General features: G+C 41.6%; 1 protein-coding gene across 1 annotated transcript in view; it reads left to right on the forward strand.

Moving 5' to 3' along the window:
- Nucleotides 1-18543, forward strand: part of myo10 (myosin X) — a 271259-nt gene that overhangs the window by 197692 nt on the left and 55024 nt on the right. Inside the window, exons 12-19 of the mRNA XM_071362598.1 lie at nucleotides 709-855; nucleotides 1878-1978; nucleotides 2238-2304; nucleotides 2785-2877; nucleotides 5556-5624; nucleotides 9487-9569; nucleotides 9952-10060; nucleotides 10492-10572. Coding sequence (XP_071218699.1) covers nucleotides 709-855; nucleotides 1878-1978; nucleotides 2238-2304; nucleotides 2785-2877; nucleotides 5556-5624; nucleotides 9487-9569; nucleotides 9952-10060; nucleotides 10492-10572 — 750 coding nt within the window. The remainder of the gene's footprint in view (nucleotides 1-708; nucleotides 856-1877; nucleotides 1979-2237; nucleotides 2305-2784; nucleotides 2878-5555; nucleotides 5625-9486; nucleotides 9570-9951; nucleotides 10061-10491; nucleotides 10573-18543) is intronic.

Consider the following 18543-nt stretch of genomic DNA (forward strand, 5'->3'; position numbering starts at 1 on the left):
GGGTGCCCTGGCCTGTGCACAGGCCAGGGCATGTGACTGTGTATGTGCTGTGTATGTGACTGTGTGAGAGCGAAGTCTTGTATCACTCTCATCTCAATGTTTGCAGTGCTGCTTGTGGCAGTGTCATTTCGCTGAGTTTACCTTTATGGTCAGGCGGGCGATGGTCTACTTGTGATAATCCAGTCTGGCTCAAGTTGTGTCTCCTGTTCATCTGCTGAATCAGCGTCAAAGCCTCACGCTTCAACGCTCTTAGCGGAAATGCTGTTTATTTTCTGCATCTACGTCATATCGCTGAGTCTATCTTTAATAACTTGGCTTATGTAGGAGATCATATGTAGACTATTTAAGCTAGCTTTTATACATAATTTATGCCTCGAGGGGGGACTCTGTCTAAATGGACAGAAAATGTTTCCAGAAATGACTACATTGGACAGAAAGGAGCACACCTCCCTATCCGAAGTGCAGGTTTTTTGCAATCAGAAAAAGCAGAAGCAGATTGTGGAAGTCACCTTTAAAAGCATATTGCAAAGCACAAGTTGCTTATCTGCGTGTGTTTGAATCCCAGCCACGGTATGAATTAATTAATGGTTACACCAAGGGATAGTCAATTTAAAGGTCATCCAGAGTAATTTATACTCCTATTTTACTTGAACGAGAACAGGGCAGCTTCCTTTTTGTAAAACTGTGATGTCATTTCCTTTTTCCCAGGCGGTGGATTCCAGGGACTCCATGGCGATGGCACTTTATTCCCAGTGTTTCACCTGGATTATCCGGAAACTCAACAACCGTATCCGAGGGAAAGAGGACTTCAAATCTATTGGCATCCTAGACATATTTGGATTTGAGAATTTCGAGGTTGGTTGGACAAAAACAATTTTGGTGGTTCAAGGTATAATGTCTGCATCACTTGCCTTTTTGATACATTTTCTAAATGATCATGTCTTATATTTCTTTTCTTTTTTTATTGTGAGCAACATATGTCTTAGTCAGGAAAGTCACTGATCACAAGCAATGATGTACGTTCATCTTAATGTTGATTTCTCATATTGGCTGTCACCATCAGTAATTAATAAAAATGGCCTCCAGCAAATCCAGCCAAACTAGTTCAAATCAACTATCAGTCATCCATGAGACAGTTCATGACCTAGATAACTCTCAAACTTAAGTAGATTTGCACATTCATTATGATATCTATGATCTTAGTGTTCCCTATAGGAGGCCCTGCATTTACAAAACATCCTAGAGGAGGAGGGCTGACATAAATTCAGTTTTGCCTTTTAAATCATAATGCATGATAGGGGGGGACTGATCCTAGATCAGCACTCGTACTCTGAGTTGCTTTGTGAATACAGGCGCAGATTTACAGAAGTTCTGGCTGTTTTAACAGAGGGAATTAATTAGAGATGGTGGAAGAAAAGTACAGGTAGCCTAGCGGTTAGAGTGTTGGGCCAGTAACTGAAAGGTTGCTAGTCCAAATCCCTGAGCTGATCATGTGAAAATCTGTCGATTTGCCCTTGAGCAAACGACTCAACCCTAATTGCTCCAGGGTCGCCGTTGGTTACGGCAAACCTGGCCGTGACGCCACTCTCAGGGAGAGTTGGGGTATGCAAAAAACACATTTTGTGACGTGTGAAATAGGACAAATATAAGCATCCACCAAGTTATTATAATAATACTTGTAAGTAAAGTGAAATTATAGAGTTTCATGTTGTAACTTTCTATTCTTACAACATGAAACCCTGTTGGAGAAATCATCAGGAGCAAACCATTACAAACAAATCACTTGGGGGGGGGGGGGATGTACCCCATGACCCCCCCCACCAAAAAATTGTAAATACTTAGTATGTGAGTCTTACATGGGTCTATCTCTCTGACAGGTCAACCGCTTTGAGCAGTTCAACATTAACTATGCAAACGAGAAACTTCAGGAATACTTCAACAAGCACATCTTCTCACTGGAGCAACTTGAATACAACAAGTGGGTAGACCTCAAACATGAACCTTCACAGTAAATTTAGATTGGCTTTGTTTTATGGTTAACTGTAACACTGTATCATTTTATATAAATATGTATTCTATTTACAGTTCATCAGAATGTATAACACGTATGCTAATTTATAAAGCATTTATAAGCACGTGTAAAAAAAATAAGAGCTTATTCATGAAGGTTATTATAAAGTGTTACCGGTTGACTTCAATTTGATTGGCTTACCTTTTAGTTTTTCTTGCTCCATCAGGGAAGGGCTTGTATGGGAGGACATCAACTGGATGGACAACGGGGAATGTTTGGATCTGATTGAGAAGGTATGTCTTTGTCATTCCCACTTGAATGGGATTTTTCTCGTGTTGACACTGCTAGGATTTACACTTGTGAAGCAGGTTTCATATTATGGTGACAAGGCGCAATGCCTGCCACAAGGTTGGGCACAGGAGTATTGTAAAATGTAAAACATTTGAAATTTGACTGTAGCAGCCTGATATACGCCACTTGTAAGCGCAATTACAACCCTTTGGAATTGTAGTCCCCTTCAATTGGGAACCAATGGATAGCTCAGTGCAATGCCATTCTTGCCGTTATAATGTGAAATCCCTTTGACCTGGCGACAAGGTTATCCAGACAAATGCTGTGTGGTCTTGATCTACCAGAAATAATAATTTATATATATAAAAATACGCTTATTTCTATACATAGAAATATGTTGTAAATCCATTGATTAAAGTTGTCAGGAAAAAAGTATACTATTTCGGACTGGTTATGATAACATCTGTCTATTTTCTTCACAGAAACTGGGTCTCCTTGCACTGATGAACGAGGAGAGTCATTTTCCCAAAGCCACCGATGGCACTCTACTGGAGAAACTCCACAGCCAGCACTCGGTGAGTCAAGTCCCATTGTTATGACATCACCAGTCGATAGCTTTAGTGGGCCTGTTGAAATACTTGAGAGAGGCATTCTTATACCCACACGTCGGTCTGTCCATCCAGCCATCCTTCTATCCTCCCTTCTTTCTTTCCATCCGTAAGGTGATCACTGATCTGATCAAGTTGGATCTATGATTACTTGAAGGAAGGGAGGAAGGATTCATCTCTAAAGTATTCAAACAGCTTTGCATATATATATTGAAGACCCCCATGTCGCTTTTCCTCACTGATTTGAAAGGATTGTAGGTGAAAGCAATGTGGCAGAAGCTACTGTAACCCTAGATGGAGTTTTCCAACACTGCAAAATCATACGACATACTTTAAGAGAGGGTGGCTACTTCTTCATCTTAGTCACAACAATAGACAAACACAGTGTGCTTAAAATAATAATACACAAATTATTGTATTTTTCTTGTCAATATGGAATACATCATTTAAACATTCACAGTGTAGGTTGGGGAAAGTATGTTAACCCCTAGGCTAATGACTTCTCCAAAAGCTAATTGGAGTCAGGAGTCAGCTAACCTGGAGTCCAATCAATGAGACAAGATTGGAGATGTTGGTTAGAGCTGCCCTGAACTATAAAAATCACTCACAAAATTTGAGTTTGTTATTCAGAAGAAGCATTGTGAACCATGCCTCGACCAAAAGAGATCTCAGAAGACCTAAGATTAAGAATTGTTGACTTGCATAATGCTGGAAAGGGTTACAAAAGTATCTCTAAAAGCCTTGATGTTCATCAGTCCACAGTAAGACAAATTGTCTATAAATGGAGAAAGTTCAGCACTGTTGCTACTCTGGCCATCCTTCAAAGATGACTGCAAGAGCACAGCACAGAATGCTCAATGAGGTTAAGAAGAATCCTAGAGTGTTAGCTAAAGACTTACAGAAATCTCTGGAACATGCTAACACCTCTGTTGACGAGTCTACGATAAGTAAAACACAAAACAAGAATGGTGTGCATGGGAGGACACCACGGAAGAAGCCACTGCTGTCCAAAAAAAACATTGCTGCACGTCTGAAGTTCGCAAAAGAGCACCAGGATGTTCCACAGCGCTTCTGGCAAAATTTTCTGTGGATAGATTAAACTAAAGTTGTGTTGTTTGGAAGGAACACACAACACTATGTGTGGAGAAAAAAAGGCACAGCACACCAACATCAAAACCTCATCCCAACTGTAAAGTAGGTTGGAAGGAGCATCATGGTTTGGGGCTGCTTTGCTGCCTCAGGGCCTGGACAGCTTGCTGTCATCGACGGAAAAATGAATTCCCAAGTTTATCAATACATTTTGCAGGCGAATGTATGGCTATCTGTCCGCCAATTGAAGCTCGACAGAAGTTAGGTGATGCAACAGGACAACGACCCAAAACACAGAAGTAAACCAACAACAGAATGGCTTCAACAGAAGAAGTGGCCCAGTCAGAGTCCTGACCTCAACCCGATTTAAAATGCTCTGGCATGACCAAGAGTGGTTCACATCAGACATCCTAAGAATATTGATAAACTGAATCAGTTTTGTAAAGATGAATGGTCTAAAATTACTCCTGAACTTAGTGAAGGTCTGATCCGCAACCACAGAAAACATTTGGTTGAGTTTATTGCTGCCAAAGGATGGTCAACCAGTTATTAAATCCAAGGGTTCACATACTTTGTCCACCCTGCAATGTGAATGTTTACACGGTGTGTTCAAAAGACATGAAAAAGTATAATTATTTGTGTGTTATTAGTTATTTGTGTGTTTGTCTATTGTTGTGACTTAGATGAAGATCAGATCAAATTGTATGACCAATTTAATCCGAAATCCAGGTAGATCCAAAGGGTTCACATACTTTTTCTTGCCACTGTACCTTGGATGGTAGCCTACAAAAGCCTATTCCTGAGCTTTTCCCGCGATCAATCAAACACATTTGGTGTGTCATCATAGTGGTCTTTGACTTGTGGTCAGACTCGCTCAGGTGGAACAAATTTAAACTTGCGCCTTTTTTAAATGCTGATTTGAATGTCATTGAGAACAGAGAAAAAAGTGAACGATTTTTTTTCGCAAACGTCCTTTATGAATTTAAAAGTAATCCTTGAAGTAATCATCTAGTTTTTCAAAAGTATCTGTAATCTGATCACAATATTTTTGCTTGTAACGTAACAGATTACAGTTACCGTTTTTTGTAATCCCTTACATGTAACAGATTACATGTAATCCGTTATTCCCCACTGTTGGATATAATGAATGGGTTTTATGATATTTCGAGATATCCAGAATGCTTAAAGGAGTTTGAAAGGGCACATTTTTGGCTTAACAGTTCCAGTTTCTTTATCTGAAATTGAATAATTTTGCTTATTTAGATTTCATTGATTCAACTACTTTTTCATCCCAGTTACTGTACGTAACAATAAAGCCAATGTGGTATATAGGCGTGCAGATCTCTTATACTTTGTTTCTGAGTCTGAAATTATGATAAAGAAAAATATGTGAATTCATTAAATTCTTGTCTATTTCATTGATCCTTCTTTGTAGGAGATGTTATCCACACAATTGTCATATTCTAAATAATGTTGGCTCAGTTGCATTTTGTGGCTAGTAGCATGATGTGGTGAATAGCCGATAATGCTAACGCAAATCTTTTCTCATGTTACAGAAAAACCAATTTTATGTGAAACCACGCGTTGCTGTGCACAACTTTGGCGTGAGACACTATGCAGGCGAGGTAAGAGTTGTCCCTGTCTGTAACACTTTAGTTAAAACCGCAAGTATAATGCAATATGATGCCTGTACATTTTAAGACTTGTCAGGAGCTTATTATCATCTCATAAGGATCCTTGCTAAATACAGAGCATTTTGAGTTTAAATTCAAACACATAGAGAAACATCTTATTAGCCCCAGGGTAGGACGTTATTTAGGCTCCTACAGGCTAATACCATGTTATATAGCATCATACCTTTAGGTTTAAAGTGTTACCATGATGACACAGGAGCACGTAAGACACAACAAGACAGCTTTTGCAAAGCAGACAGCAGCTCTGGCAAGCAACACGTACTGTACTTAGTAGACAAATATGTGTGCTATTGAATGTTGCATTCATCTCACCACTATTTGCTGCCCTCTGGTGGTGTATTTGTATTTATTAAGGATCCCCATTAGCTGCTGACAAGGCAGCAGGTACTCTTCCTGGGGTCCAGCTAGGGTTGCACATTTTGGGGAATATTCAGAGGTGGAAATTTCCGTGGGAATTAACGGGAATATATGGGAATTAACGGGAATATATGCAAATACCAAAATAGCAAATTTAAATACCATTTAAATGTAGATGTTTTTTGCATTGGATATATTTACCATATCATATGGAGACAGAAACATAAACCTTTTACCTTAAGTAGACATAATTGCAATGATTAAATCCTTCCTATAGAAATTTTAAAAAATTATTTAGTTACGAATGTAACTTTAATTAAATTAGTTGACTCTTCACATGCGATGATTTCACTGAACAACAAAAGAAAGGGACTATTGAATGATCCCCAATGATCCATCGAATCTCCCAAAAACGTTTTCAACATACTTCTGTAAAATGAGTCTCGAAACTACAGCTTTGTTTGTCTTCCTCTCAGGCTTCCATGTCTTCTCCCTGGACCTCCTCAATGTCCACCTCTTGAACATCAGACTCTGAGGCCTCATCTTCACTGTCACTTTCCAACCTTGTCGAGGGTGGCTCGTTGTCAGGCTCAAAAAGCCTCAAATTTGCCCAGATGGCCACCAATTTTTCAACACTTGTATTGGTCAGCCTGTTGTGTGCTTTGGTGTGTGTGTTTCCAAACAAGGACCAGTTGCGCTCTGAGGCAGCTGATGTTGGTGGGATTTGGAGGAGGATGGGGGCAACAGGGGAAAGAGCCTCACATCCACAAAGTCCCTTCCACCAGGTGGCTGATGAGATATGTTGGCACGACTGCCATATTGCATCTCCATCCCAAAGCCCTTGCTTGGAAGTGTACTTTGCCAGACTGCCAAGAACCTTGCCCTCATCCAGGCCAAGGTGGCGGGACACGGTATTGATGACACCATAGGCCGTGTTGATCTCTGCACCAGACAGGATGCTCTAGCCAGCATACTTGGGGTCCAACATGTACGCTGCGGCGTGTACGGGCTTCAGGCAGAAGACTTCACGCTTTTTGATGTATTTCAGAACTGCAGTTTCCTCTGCTTGGAGCAACAGTGAAGTGGGCAGGGCAGTACGGATTTCTTCTCTTACATCTGCAAGCAGAGTCTGAACATCAGACAGGATGGCATGGTCTCCTTCAATCCGTGCAATGGCTACTGCTATAGGTTTCAGGCTGCTTACCACACTCTCCCAAAATACAATCATCCAGGAGGATCCTCTTGATGGGGCTTTCCATATCGGCAGAGTGTGATATGGCCATTTCTTGGAGAGACTCTTTCCCCTCCAGAAAACTGTCAAACATGATGACAACACCACCCCAACGGGTGTTGCAGGGCAGCTTCAATGTGGTGCTCTTATTCTTCTCACTTTGCTTGGGCAGGTAGATTGCTGCTATATCTTGATGACCCTTCACATACCTAACCATTTCCTTGGTTCTCTTGTAGAGTGTATCCATTGTTTTCAGTGCCATGATGTCCCTTGAGGAGCAGATGAAATGCATGAGCAGCACAGCCAATGGGTGTGATGAGGGTAGGACGCCTCCACTTTAGACCAAGCAGCCTTCATGTTCACAGCATTGTCTGTCACCAGTGCAAATACCTTCTGTGGTCCAAGGTCATTGATGACTGCCTTCAGCTCATCTGCAATGTAGAGACCGGTGTGTCTGTTGTCCCTTGTGTCTGTGCTCTTGTAGAATACTGGTTGAGGGGTGGAGATGATGTAGTTAATTATTCCTTGCTCACAAACATTTGACCACCCATCAGAGATGATTGCAATACAGTCTGCTTTCTCTATGATTTGCTTGGCCTTCACTTGAACTCTGTTGAACTCTGCATCCAGCAAATGAGTAGATAAAGCATGTCTGGTTGGAGGGGTGTATGCTGGGCGAAGAACATTCAGAAATCTCTTCCAATACACATTGCCTGTGAGCATCAAAGGTGAACTAGTTGCATACACAGCTCGAGCAAGACATTCATCAGCATCTCTGACTACGTTCCTCCATTGAGTCAAAAAAACGTCTGATTCCAGGAGGACCATGAGCTGTTGCTATCGATAAGGTGTCTGATTCATCATTTCCACCTTGAATAGAAGTAGAGGGACTTTTGTCAGAGGTTGCTTGTTGTGAGCGCTGAGGGAACTTTATGTACTTGGCCAGATTATTCTGCATCTTTGTTGCATTCTTCACATATGATTTGGCACAGTATTTGCAAATGTACACAGCTTTTCCTTCTACATTAGCTGCAGTGAAATGTCTCCACACATCAGATAGTGCCCGTGGCATTTTACTGCCAAGATCAGATTTATTTATTTTTTTATACCCCAAATACAATTCCATGTACAGATAAATAGTTACGCAGTTAGATTAAACAACTCCTTTGTAAGATAAATGTTTTAAAATGAAACATGTATGGAAATAGGTGAATTAACACTCAGTTAGCAGGCTCAAGCAAGCTAAAACCCACATGGTAGCAAAAACTAACTAGCAGAAATTGTAAACAAGTTAGAAATTATTTAAACACACTTTGCTGAAGGCTACCATTTACTAGTTAACAAAAAAATCATGTATGTCCTATAAAATATATTCACCCCACCCAGTATTGTAATCAAAACTTACCAGAAAGCATGTAGTCCTTGGCTCAGACAGTGTAGTAGTGTGGGCTCAATAGCATCTCATTAGTGTGCAAGATCTTGAGATTCAGCTGTACATGTGATGGAAGAATGCAATGTGCATGCAGAGGGTTGCAATTCCATTGAATTGGGGATAGTTTAACCAACATATGCCACAAGACCTAGAATTGCCTTATGTGAATCCCAGAAAAAAAAGGTTCACTGTTATAAGCTAACTTTTTAGATGAATTTAAGCAAAATTCCCCAAATTCCCGGGTTTAAACTTCCCATGGAAAGTTTCCGACCTTTGCAACCCTAGGTCCAGCAACATTAAGTCAGTTATATACAATTTAAAATATGACATTACATATTTAATAACACTTATCACAACAAATAAGTGTGTGTAGGCGTGTCTTTTTATTTTTTATTTTTTTTCATTTTCCTTGAGCAAGTAAAGGGGGCTTTTCTGTTCTTGGGTAGCGGACTGACTTTTGCTTCCCTCCACACATTTTCTTGTAGGTTTAGATTGAAGATATGGCAAAGTGGCAATATATTCCTCTATTATCCTCAGTAGTTTTCCATCCAAGTTGTCAGACCCCAGTGGCTTGTCATAGTTGATAGTCAACAATCATTTTTTCACCTCTTCCACACTCACTTTTTGGGAAATCAAAATTGGATTGCATTTCTTTCATAATTTGGTCATTTATACTTGGATGTGTAGTGTCGGCATTTGTTGCTTGCGTGTCATGGCTAAGTTTGCTAATCTTGCCGATGAACCAAATCATTAAAGTAGTTGGTGTGCTCTAGGTGGTGTATGACGTGAGGGGCATTCTGGAGAAGAATCGAGACACTTTCAGGGATGACATCCTCAACCTGCTTAGAGAGAGCAGGTAAGCGGCAATTCTATAATGTTCAATCTCGAATTGCGCCCTGTTCCCTATGCAGTGCAGATATTTTGACCATAGCCTAAAAGTAGTACTCTATATATGAAATAGGGGGCTATTTGAGATGCAACCATCTGTACGTGAACAATTCATACATTCTGCACTACTGTTTTGAATTCATTGAATGGGGGTTTTATTTTTCATTGAGGGTCATGCAGAGCTGGGTAAAGTTGGATATTCAAACGTGCACTTTGTAACGCTTATTCTGTGTGTGTGTGTGTGTGTGTGTGTGTGTGTGTGTGTGTGTGTGTGTGTGTGTGTGTGTGTGTGTGTGTGTGTGTGTGTGTGTGTGTGTGTGTGTGTGTGTGTGTGTGTGTGTGTGTGTCAGGTTGGACTTTGTGTACGACCTCTTTGAGCACGTCTCGAGCCGTAACAAGCAGGACACCCTCAAATGCAGCTCGAAGCACAGGAGACCCACTGTCAGTTCCCAGTTTAAGGTCAGTGACGATAATTGTCTGACATAAGATAGTGCAACTTTTATCTGCACTAACCAGTCGAGGGACTGTATACAGTACCAGTCAAAAGTTTGGACACACCTACTCATTCAAGTGTTTTTCTTTCTTTTTTACTATTTTCTACATTGTAGAATAATAATAAAGACATCAAAACTATGAAATAACACATATGGAATCATGTAGTAACCAAAAAAGTGGGATCTTTTATTTCAGCGCAATGAAAATGGGACCAACACTTTGCGTTTATATTTTTGTTCTGTACATAATGCAGTGACCATTTAATTGACCCTTGACCCTTGTTTGTATTTGCCTTTATATCATGAACATGGAAAGTGCATAATAATCAGCATCCCTAACAATACTGACGTGTAACAGTGTCAGAGTTAGCTAACAATTTATATTTTTTTACCCAGAATTCCTTGCACTCACTGATGGCCAACCTCAGTACTTCGAACCCGTTTTTTGTGCGATGCATCAAGCCAAACACTCACAAGGTAAGCTCCTACATATACAAACTTTACATTATACTATTCTTTCTTGAAGACAATCTCTTTAACATAGGGCAAGGCCATCAATGAATAAAGGAAAAATCCATATATTTAGTGTGGAAATCCTATCATTGAATGCATCTAAAAAGGCAACACTCCTCTTCCCTGACCACACACACACTAACACACTATAGCATTAAATGGGAGTTCGGCCCTTTGCTGCCCTATGACCTCTGGGGAATTTGCAAGGCTTGGTTAATGTACACACATGAAATACAGCCCAGAATGAGGAGTCAAACTGAGTCAGTGGCTCCTGTCAAAGATTAAAACATGTTCAGCATGATACGGAAGGAAAGGAGGAAAGGAAAGGAAGAGGCGGTGGAAACAAATGGTTCAGCTGGTCTACATTTTCTCCCTAACCCTTTATAGATCTATAAGGTTTAATTAAGCAATATGGAAGTCCCACCAATACACTGCAAATACTTACCCAGACATTACATATCTGCAAACATCAAAGGGTTAGGGCCAAGGACAAGGGGTACATTTGGACCGATTAGGCGTCAATTAGTCAACTGATCAATGAAGTCCTAATTGGTTCTTTCATTAGCCCTGATACATTCATTGATACATTGTGTTGCTGGGGGGAACAATTGACTGTGGCCCATTGTTTCAATGACAACTACATTCTCTATTTGTGACTGATTGTGAATTAACCAATGAACGAACAAACAAACGATGTAGTATATAGTATCCCTAAAGTATAACCTATTGTTATTATACGATATACAGTACCTTTAGTAGTAGTTTCTATGCAGCAATTCGACCATGAAGGCCTGATTCACGCAGTTTCCTCTGAATAGTTGATGTTGAGATGTGTCTGTTACTTGAACTCTGTGAAGCATTTATTTGGGCTGCAATCTGAGGTGCAGTTAACTCTAATGAACTTATCCTCTGCAGCAAAGGTAACTCTGGGTCTTCCTTTCCTGTGGCGGTCCTCATGAGAGCTAGTTTCATCATAGTGCTTGATGGTTTTTGCGACTGCACTTGAAGAAACTTTCAAAGTTCTTGAATTGTTCTGGATTCACTGACCTTCATGTCTTAAAGTAATGATGAACTGTCATTTCTCTTTGCTTATATGAGCTGTTCTTGCCATAAAATGGACTTGGTCTTTTACCAAATAGGGCTATCTTCTGTATACCACTTCTACCTTGTCACAGCACAACTGATTGGCTCAAACGCATTAAGAAGGAAAGGAATTCCACAAATGAACTTTTAACAAGGCACACCTGTTAATTGAAATGCATTCCAGGTGACTACCTCATGAAGCTGGTTGAGAGAATGCCAAGAAACCACACACTATTGCAGAGACTTTGATATTTCTAGCCCCAATTGATATGGTGAAAACAATGTGTGGGGAGGCAGAGGAACAAAAACTCACATCAATACCTTTGTCAGATAACACTGTGAAACTAAGAATTAATTCTATATTAATTCTCCATAGGAAAACAATGTGGGGAGCTCAGCATTCCAAGAATAAAAAGTATTTTGGGGCTAGCATTTGATGACAACTGAGTTAGCTGCCCAGGCTTACATAATTAGAAAGAGGAGATTCTCATGATTAAAATGTTGTCCGACTTTAAAAAATCTAAATATAGACATTGCGAGATATTTGGCGAAATAGACAGACATGCCTATATTTCCTCCATAGGAAACAATGGGAAGAACGTAGAGTTCCAATATTATTTTTGATGTTTACATTTTAACTATAAAACAACGTGAGCAGGTCTCATTGCCGACAATAGTGAAGCAGGCATTGTGACGTTAAGCAATAAGCTTGGAATAGAATGTTTGGAAGGCGAGTTTGTGCCACCGTGCTCAATAGAACTAATAGGAGCTGGCAGGGTGAAAAATGCACTAAAATAAGGCCTGTTTTTTCGCGATTACTTCAGAAAGACAGCAAGCAGCTGGGACATATCGTTATATTATGAAACTGAGCTCCACGGCAGATGCAATGAACTCATTTTTAACAGAAAAGAACGTTGTTAAAAATGTTATGTGTCCAGGCTACGATCTGCACGGATTTCACGGCACTCTCATCTATGTGTACCAGAGCGCAGAATAATTACTTTACAAGCGTTCAACACCAGTTGAATATTGCCGGTGTCAGTAAACGTTGGGAAAAAAGCATAATTAAATTGTTTCCAGCAGCACATTTACAGTCACCAACGCTCTGGTTAACACAAAAACTTCCTTACCAGGTCTGCTAGGACGGGTAAAATGGTCAGAGTTGTCTCATTTGTGTCTGGAAGTAACTAGCCAACGTTAGCTTGGGTGCTTGACTACCGTTGTAGGCAAGAACGCTCAAATCAACCCTACTCCTCGTCCCGAACGTCCAGTGTGCGCTCCGAGAGCGAGACAGTCTGAATTTACAAACGGACAATCTTACAATGCTCTGAATTTATGAGCGTCACGTTGTACAGAGCCATATTGTCACGCTCGTCATACGAACTGGAAGGATACTCGGACCAACGTGCAGCGTGATCTGGGGTTCCACATCTTTATTTATTTAAAGTAAGTGAACCACAAAACAATAATGAATAACGAAACGTGACGACAATGGAGTGCTGACATACAACTACACATAAACAATATCCCACAAACACAGGAGGGAAAACAGCTACTTAAATATGATCCCCAATTAGACACAACGATTACCAGCTGCCTCTAATTGGGAATCAAAACTAGAACCCCACATAGAAAATATAAACTAGACTAACCCCCCAGTCACGCCCTGACCTATTCTACCTAAGAAAATAAGGGCTCTCTATGGTCAGGACGTGACAGTACCCCCCCCCTCCCCCCCACCACCAAAACCTGAAACCAAAATGGAGGGTTAGGGGTGGTGTCTAGTGTCGGTGGTGGCTCTGGTGCGGGGCGAAGAACCCGCTCATCCTGCGGATCCAGCCATGGACCCAGGCTGAACACTGTGCCTGGTCTGGACCTCGGTGCAGAGGAGCTCTGGACTGTGAACCATCACCGGAAGCTCTGGACTGTGGACCGTCGCCGGAAGCTCTGGACTGTGGACCGTCGCCGGAAGCTCTGGACTGTGGACCGTCGCCGGAAGCTCTGGACTGGGAACTGTCGCCGGAAGCTCTGGACTGGGAACTGTCGCCGGAAGCTCTGGACTGGGGATCGTCGCAGAAAGCCTGGTGCGTGGGGCCGGCACTGGTGGTACCGGACTGGTGATACGCATCTCAGGGCGAGCGAGCGTGAGAAGCAGGCACAGAACGTACCGGACTGGGGAGGCGCACTGGAGGCCTGGTGCGTGGAGCTGGCACAGGACGTACTGGGCTGTGGAGACGTACTGGAGACCTGGTGCGTATAGCCGGCATCAATTGTACCGGAACTTTAACACACTTCGCACGGCAAGTGCGAGGAGCTGCACAGGACGTACTGGGCTGTGAAGGCGTACTGGAGACTTGGTGCGTAGAGCTGGCACAGATGGTGCCGGGCTGAGAAGGCGCTTTTCAACGCGCCTACGCTGCAGCATACTCCTTTCCACAACCTCTCTCCGGTATCTCTCATTACCTTCTTCTATCGACTCCCACACAGGCTCTGGAACACTCCCCGGTTCCGCCAACCACCCCATGTGCCCCCCCCCCAGCCACAGGCTTTCTCTGTGGCCACGAACCCCTGCATCGTCGCTGTCCTCCCTTCTCTCCTTGCGTCTCCCTCCAAGGAAGGCGATCCCGTCCTGCCAGGATTTCCCCCCAAGTCCAGGATCCCTTCCCGTCCAGAATCTCCTCCCAAGTCCATGTTACCCTCTCCTCCTGGGGACGCTGCTTGGTCCTGTTGTGGTGGGATATTCTGTCACGCTTGTCGTACGAACTGGAAGCATACTCGGACCAACGTGCAGCGTGATCTGGGTTCCACATCTTTATTTATTTAAAGTAAGTGAACCACAAATCAATAAAGAATAACGAAACATGACAACAATGGAGTGCTGACATACAACTACACATAAACAATATACCACAAACACAGGAGGGAAAACAGCTACTTAAATATGATCCCCAATTAGAGACAACCATTACCAGCTGCCTCTAATTGGGAATCATACAAATCACCAACATAACATATCAACCATTTTACTTTGGAATATACAACATTTGTAAACGAGAGTTGTTGCGTGTGAAAACTAAAAGAAGAAAGACAGGACAAAGCGATCTTCTGTCGGATTATGGGAATAAAAAGCAGGATCATGTGGACAACACTCTTAGGAAAGCAAAGCTACTCTGAGTCAATCATGGTGTGGGTTTCAGATAAATAGATGCACAATTTACATTTGTAAAATGTTCAGTGTGAATGAAGTATGATTTTTGTTGAATGATGATGTAATGATTAGAAGTTGTAGGCTATTATTTGGGGAGAGAAATATGATGGTAGCTCCATCTAATACATTAACTATATAGGCTGACAGTACATTTCCTGAAGAAAATGTGTGTTTTCTAGCTTGTTTTAAAGTATGTATAGTTTTGAAATACTTTATAGTAGTGGTAGTGTCTGCATTAGTAATGGTGATGAATGTTTATAGTTTAAAAAGTAGGTTGATGAAAAGTTAAGATAGCCGGAACATATTAAAGCTGGTTTGTTGTATCTTGCTTGAACAGTTCACAAGTTACTATTGGTGGGTTATTTTATGGAAATGTTTACACATTTATATAGTTATAGTTGATAAAAGTTTGAAAGAATTTGAAGTTAGGATAACCGGAACATGTGAACGTTTGTGGTAGTGGTTGCAGTAGTTGTCACGACTTCTACCGAAGTCGGTTCCTCTCCTTGTTCGGGCGGTGTTCGGCGGTCAACGTCACCGGTCTTCTAGCCATCGCCGATCCATTTTTTCATTTTCCATTTGTTTTGTCTTGTTTCCCCACACACCTGGTTTTCATTCCCTCATTACGTGTTGTGTATTTAACCCTCTGTTCCCCCCATGTCTTTGTGTGGTATTGTTTGTTGTAAGTGCTTGTGCACATTGTTTTCTGGTATGCGACGGGTTTTGTACCCATTCTTTATTATTCTGGATGCCGGTGGTTATATGTATATATATATATTAAACTGCTCCAGTTATTACCCAGTTCTGCTCTCCTGTGTCTGACTTCGCTGCCACCAGCTACACAACCCTTAAAGTAGTAATGGTGGTGACTGGTTATAGTTGAAAAAGTAGGTAGGTGAAATTATTGATTGATGGGTTGGTTGATAGGATAGGATAGCCTGAACATGTGAAAGTTGGTTTGGCCTAGCTTGAACAGTTCACTGAAGTAGTTATAATTAGTAGTGCCGTCCAGAGCTAGCTAGCTACACCCAGAACCAGAGCTGGACCAGAACTAGTGCAGACCAGAGCAGTAGTTGTGGTCAGTAGTTGTGTAGTTTAATTGCAGGTTCTTTGGGCCCTACAGTACTTGTGGTCAGTAGTTGTGTTGTTTTGGACATTAGTTGTGTTGTTCAGTCGGTAGTTTTGTGATCAGTAGTTGTGTGGTTGTAGTCAGTAGTTTTAGTCAGTAGTATGTGTGGTTCATTAGTTGTGGTCAGTAGTTTTGCTTAGTAGTTGTGTTCAGTAGTTGTGGTCAGTATTTTGGTGGCTGTGGTAAGTAGTTGTCTGGTTCAGTAGTTGTGTGGTTCATTAGTTGTGGTCAGTAGTTTTGCTTAGTAGTTGTGTTCAGTAGTGGTCAGTAGTTGTGGTCCGTATTTTGGTGGCTGTGGTAAGTAGTTGTCTGGTTCAGTAGTTGTGTGGTTCATTAGTTGTGGTCAGTAGTTTTGCTTAGTAGTTGTGTTCAGTATTTTGGTGGCTGTAGTAAGTAGTTGTCTGGTTCAGTAGTTGTGTGGTTCATTAGTTGTGGTCAGTAGTTTTGCTTAGTAGTTGTGGTCAGTAGTGGTCAGTAGTTGTGGTCAGTATTTTGGTGGCTGTGGTAAGTAGTTGTCTGGTTCAGTAGTTGTGTGGTTCATTAGTTGTGGTCAGTAGTTAGGTGGTTGTGGTCAGTAATTGTGGTCAGTAGTTTTGTGGTTGTGGCCAGTAGTTGTGTGGTTGTGGTCATTGTGTAGTTCAGTAGTTGTGTGGTCAGTAGTTGTGGTCAGTAGTTTTGCTCAGTTGTTGTGTGGTCAGCAATTGTGTGGCTGTGATCAGTAGTTATGTGGTTGTGGTCAGTAGTTGTGTGGTCAGTAGTTGTGTGGTCAGGGGTTTTGGTCAGATGTTTAGATGTTGTGGTCAGTCATTTTGTGGTTCAGTCGTTTTGTGGTCAGGGGTTGTGGTCAGTAGTTTAACTGGTGTGTCCGTAGCTGTGGTCAGTACTTTTCATCAGTAGTTGTGGTCCGTAATTGTGGTGAGTTTTTGTGTGGATAGTAATTGTTTGGTTGTGGTCAGTAGTTATTGTCATTAGTTGTATGGTTGTTTTACCAGTAGTTGTGGTTAGTAGTTGTGGTCAGGAGTTGTGGTCAGTTGTTGTGTGCTTGTGGTCAATAATTGTGGTCGGTAGTTGTGTGGCTGTGGTCAGTAGCTGTGTGTTTCATTAGTTGTTTGGTCAGTGGTTGTGGTCAGTAGTTTAGCTGTTGTGGTCAGGACTTTTGGTCAGTAGTTATAGTCAGTAGGTGTGTTGTGGTACCCGTAGTTTTGGTCCGTAGTTTTGGTCAGTAGTTGTGGCCAGGAGTTGTGGTCAGTTGTTGTGTGGTCAGTAGTTGTTTGGTTGTGTTCAGTAGTGGTGGTATTGTGGTCAGTAGTTGTGTGGTTGTGGTGAGAAGTTGTATGGTTGTGGTCAGTAGTTGTGGTCAGTAGTTGTGTGTTACAACGTTATGTTGTTGTGGTCAGTAGTCATGTGGTTGTAGTTAGTAGTTTAGTGGTTGTCATCATTCATTGTGGTCAGCAATTGTGGGGTTATGGTCAGCAGTTGTGGTCATACGTTTTGTGGTTGTAGTCAATAGATGTGGTCAGGAATTGTGTGATTGTGATCAGTAGATATGATTGTGGTCAGTAATTGTGGTCAGTAGTTGTGGTTTAGTAGTTGTGGTCAGTAGTTGTGGTTGTGGTCAGTAGTTGTAGTCAGTAGTTGTGTGGCTGTGGTCAGGAGTTGTTCAGTAGTCGAGTCAGTTGGTGTGGTCAGTGTTTATGGTCTGTAGTTGTGTGTTACGAAGTTGTGTGGTTGTGGTCAGTAGTTGTGGTCAGTAGTTGTATGTTATGAAGTTGTGTGGTTGTTGTTAGAAGTTGTGTGATTGTGGTCAGTAGTTGTGTGGTGCTGGTCAGTAGTTGTGGTCAGCAGTTGTGTGATTGTGGTCTAAAGTTGTGTGGTTGTGGTCAGTAGTTATGTTGTCAAAAGTTGTAGGCCAGTAGTTTTGTTGTTATGGTCAGTATGTGTGTGGTTGTGGTCAGAAGTTGTGTGGCTGTTGTCAGTATTTGTGTGGTTGTGGTCACTAGATGTGGTCAGCAATTGTGGGGTTGTGGTGAGAAGTTGTGAGGTTGTGGTCAGTAGTTGTGGTCAGTAGTTGAGTGGTCAGTAGTTTTATTGCCTTATCAGTCCTAACATCTATAATACGAACAATAGGACAGTGACCACTAATTTCCTAGGAGAAAACACCATTAGCCACACATTTCTCAGGAGTGTTGTAAACATAAGGTCAATTCATGTTTATTTAGTAGGATCCCTCAGATTTGGACGTGTGGGCTTGGTAATCAACTGAGTGAGATTTAGGTTATTACAAAAATCCTTTAAACAGTCTGAGTCTTGGTTTCCCCAGGACAGGTTAAAGTCACCTTTGACAAACATTTTAGAAGTAGAAAATAAGCTATTAAGTCAGTGAGACTAGTTAACAACCATTTCTTAGTGGAGGGAGGGCGGTAGACTCCCAGATGAGTTACTTTAGAATTAGAACCTAGTTGAAGATTTAAACTAGAAATTAAAATAGTTTAGGACTAGAAGTAGCCTTTAAGAG

Source organism: Salvelinus alpinus, chromosome 23 (genome assembly GCF_045679555.1).
Source record: "Salvelinus alpinus chromosome 23, SLU_Salpinus.1, whole genome shotgun sequence".
NCBI classification, from domain to species: Eukaryota; Metazoa; Chordata; class Actinopteri; order Salmoniformes; family Salmonidae; genus Salvelinus; species Salvelinus alpinus.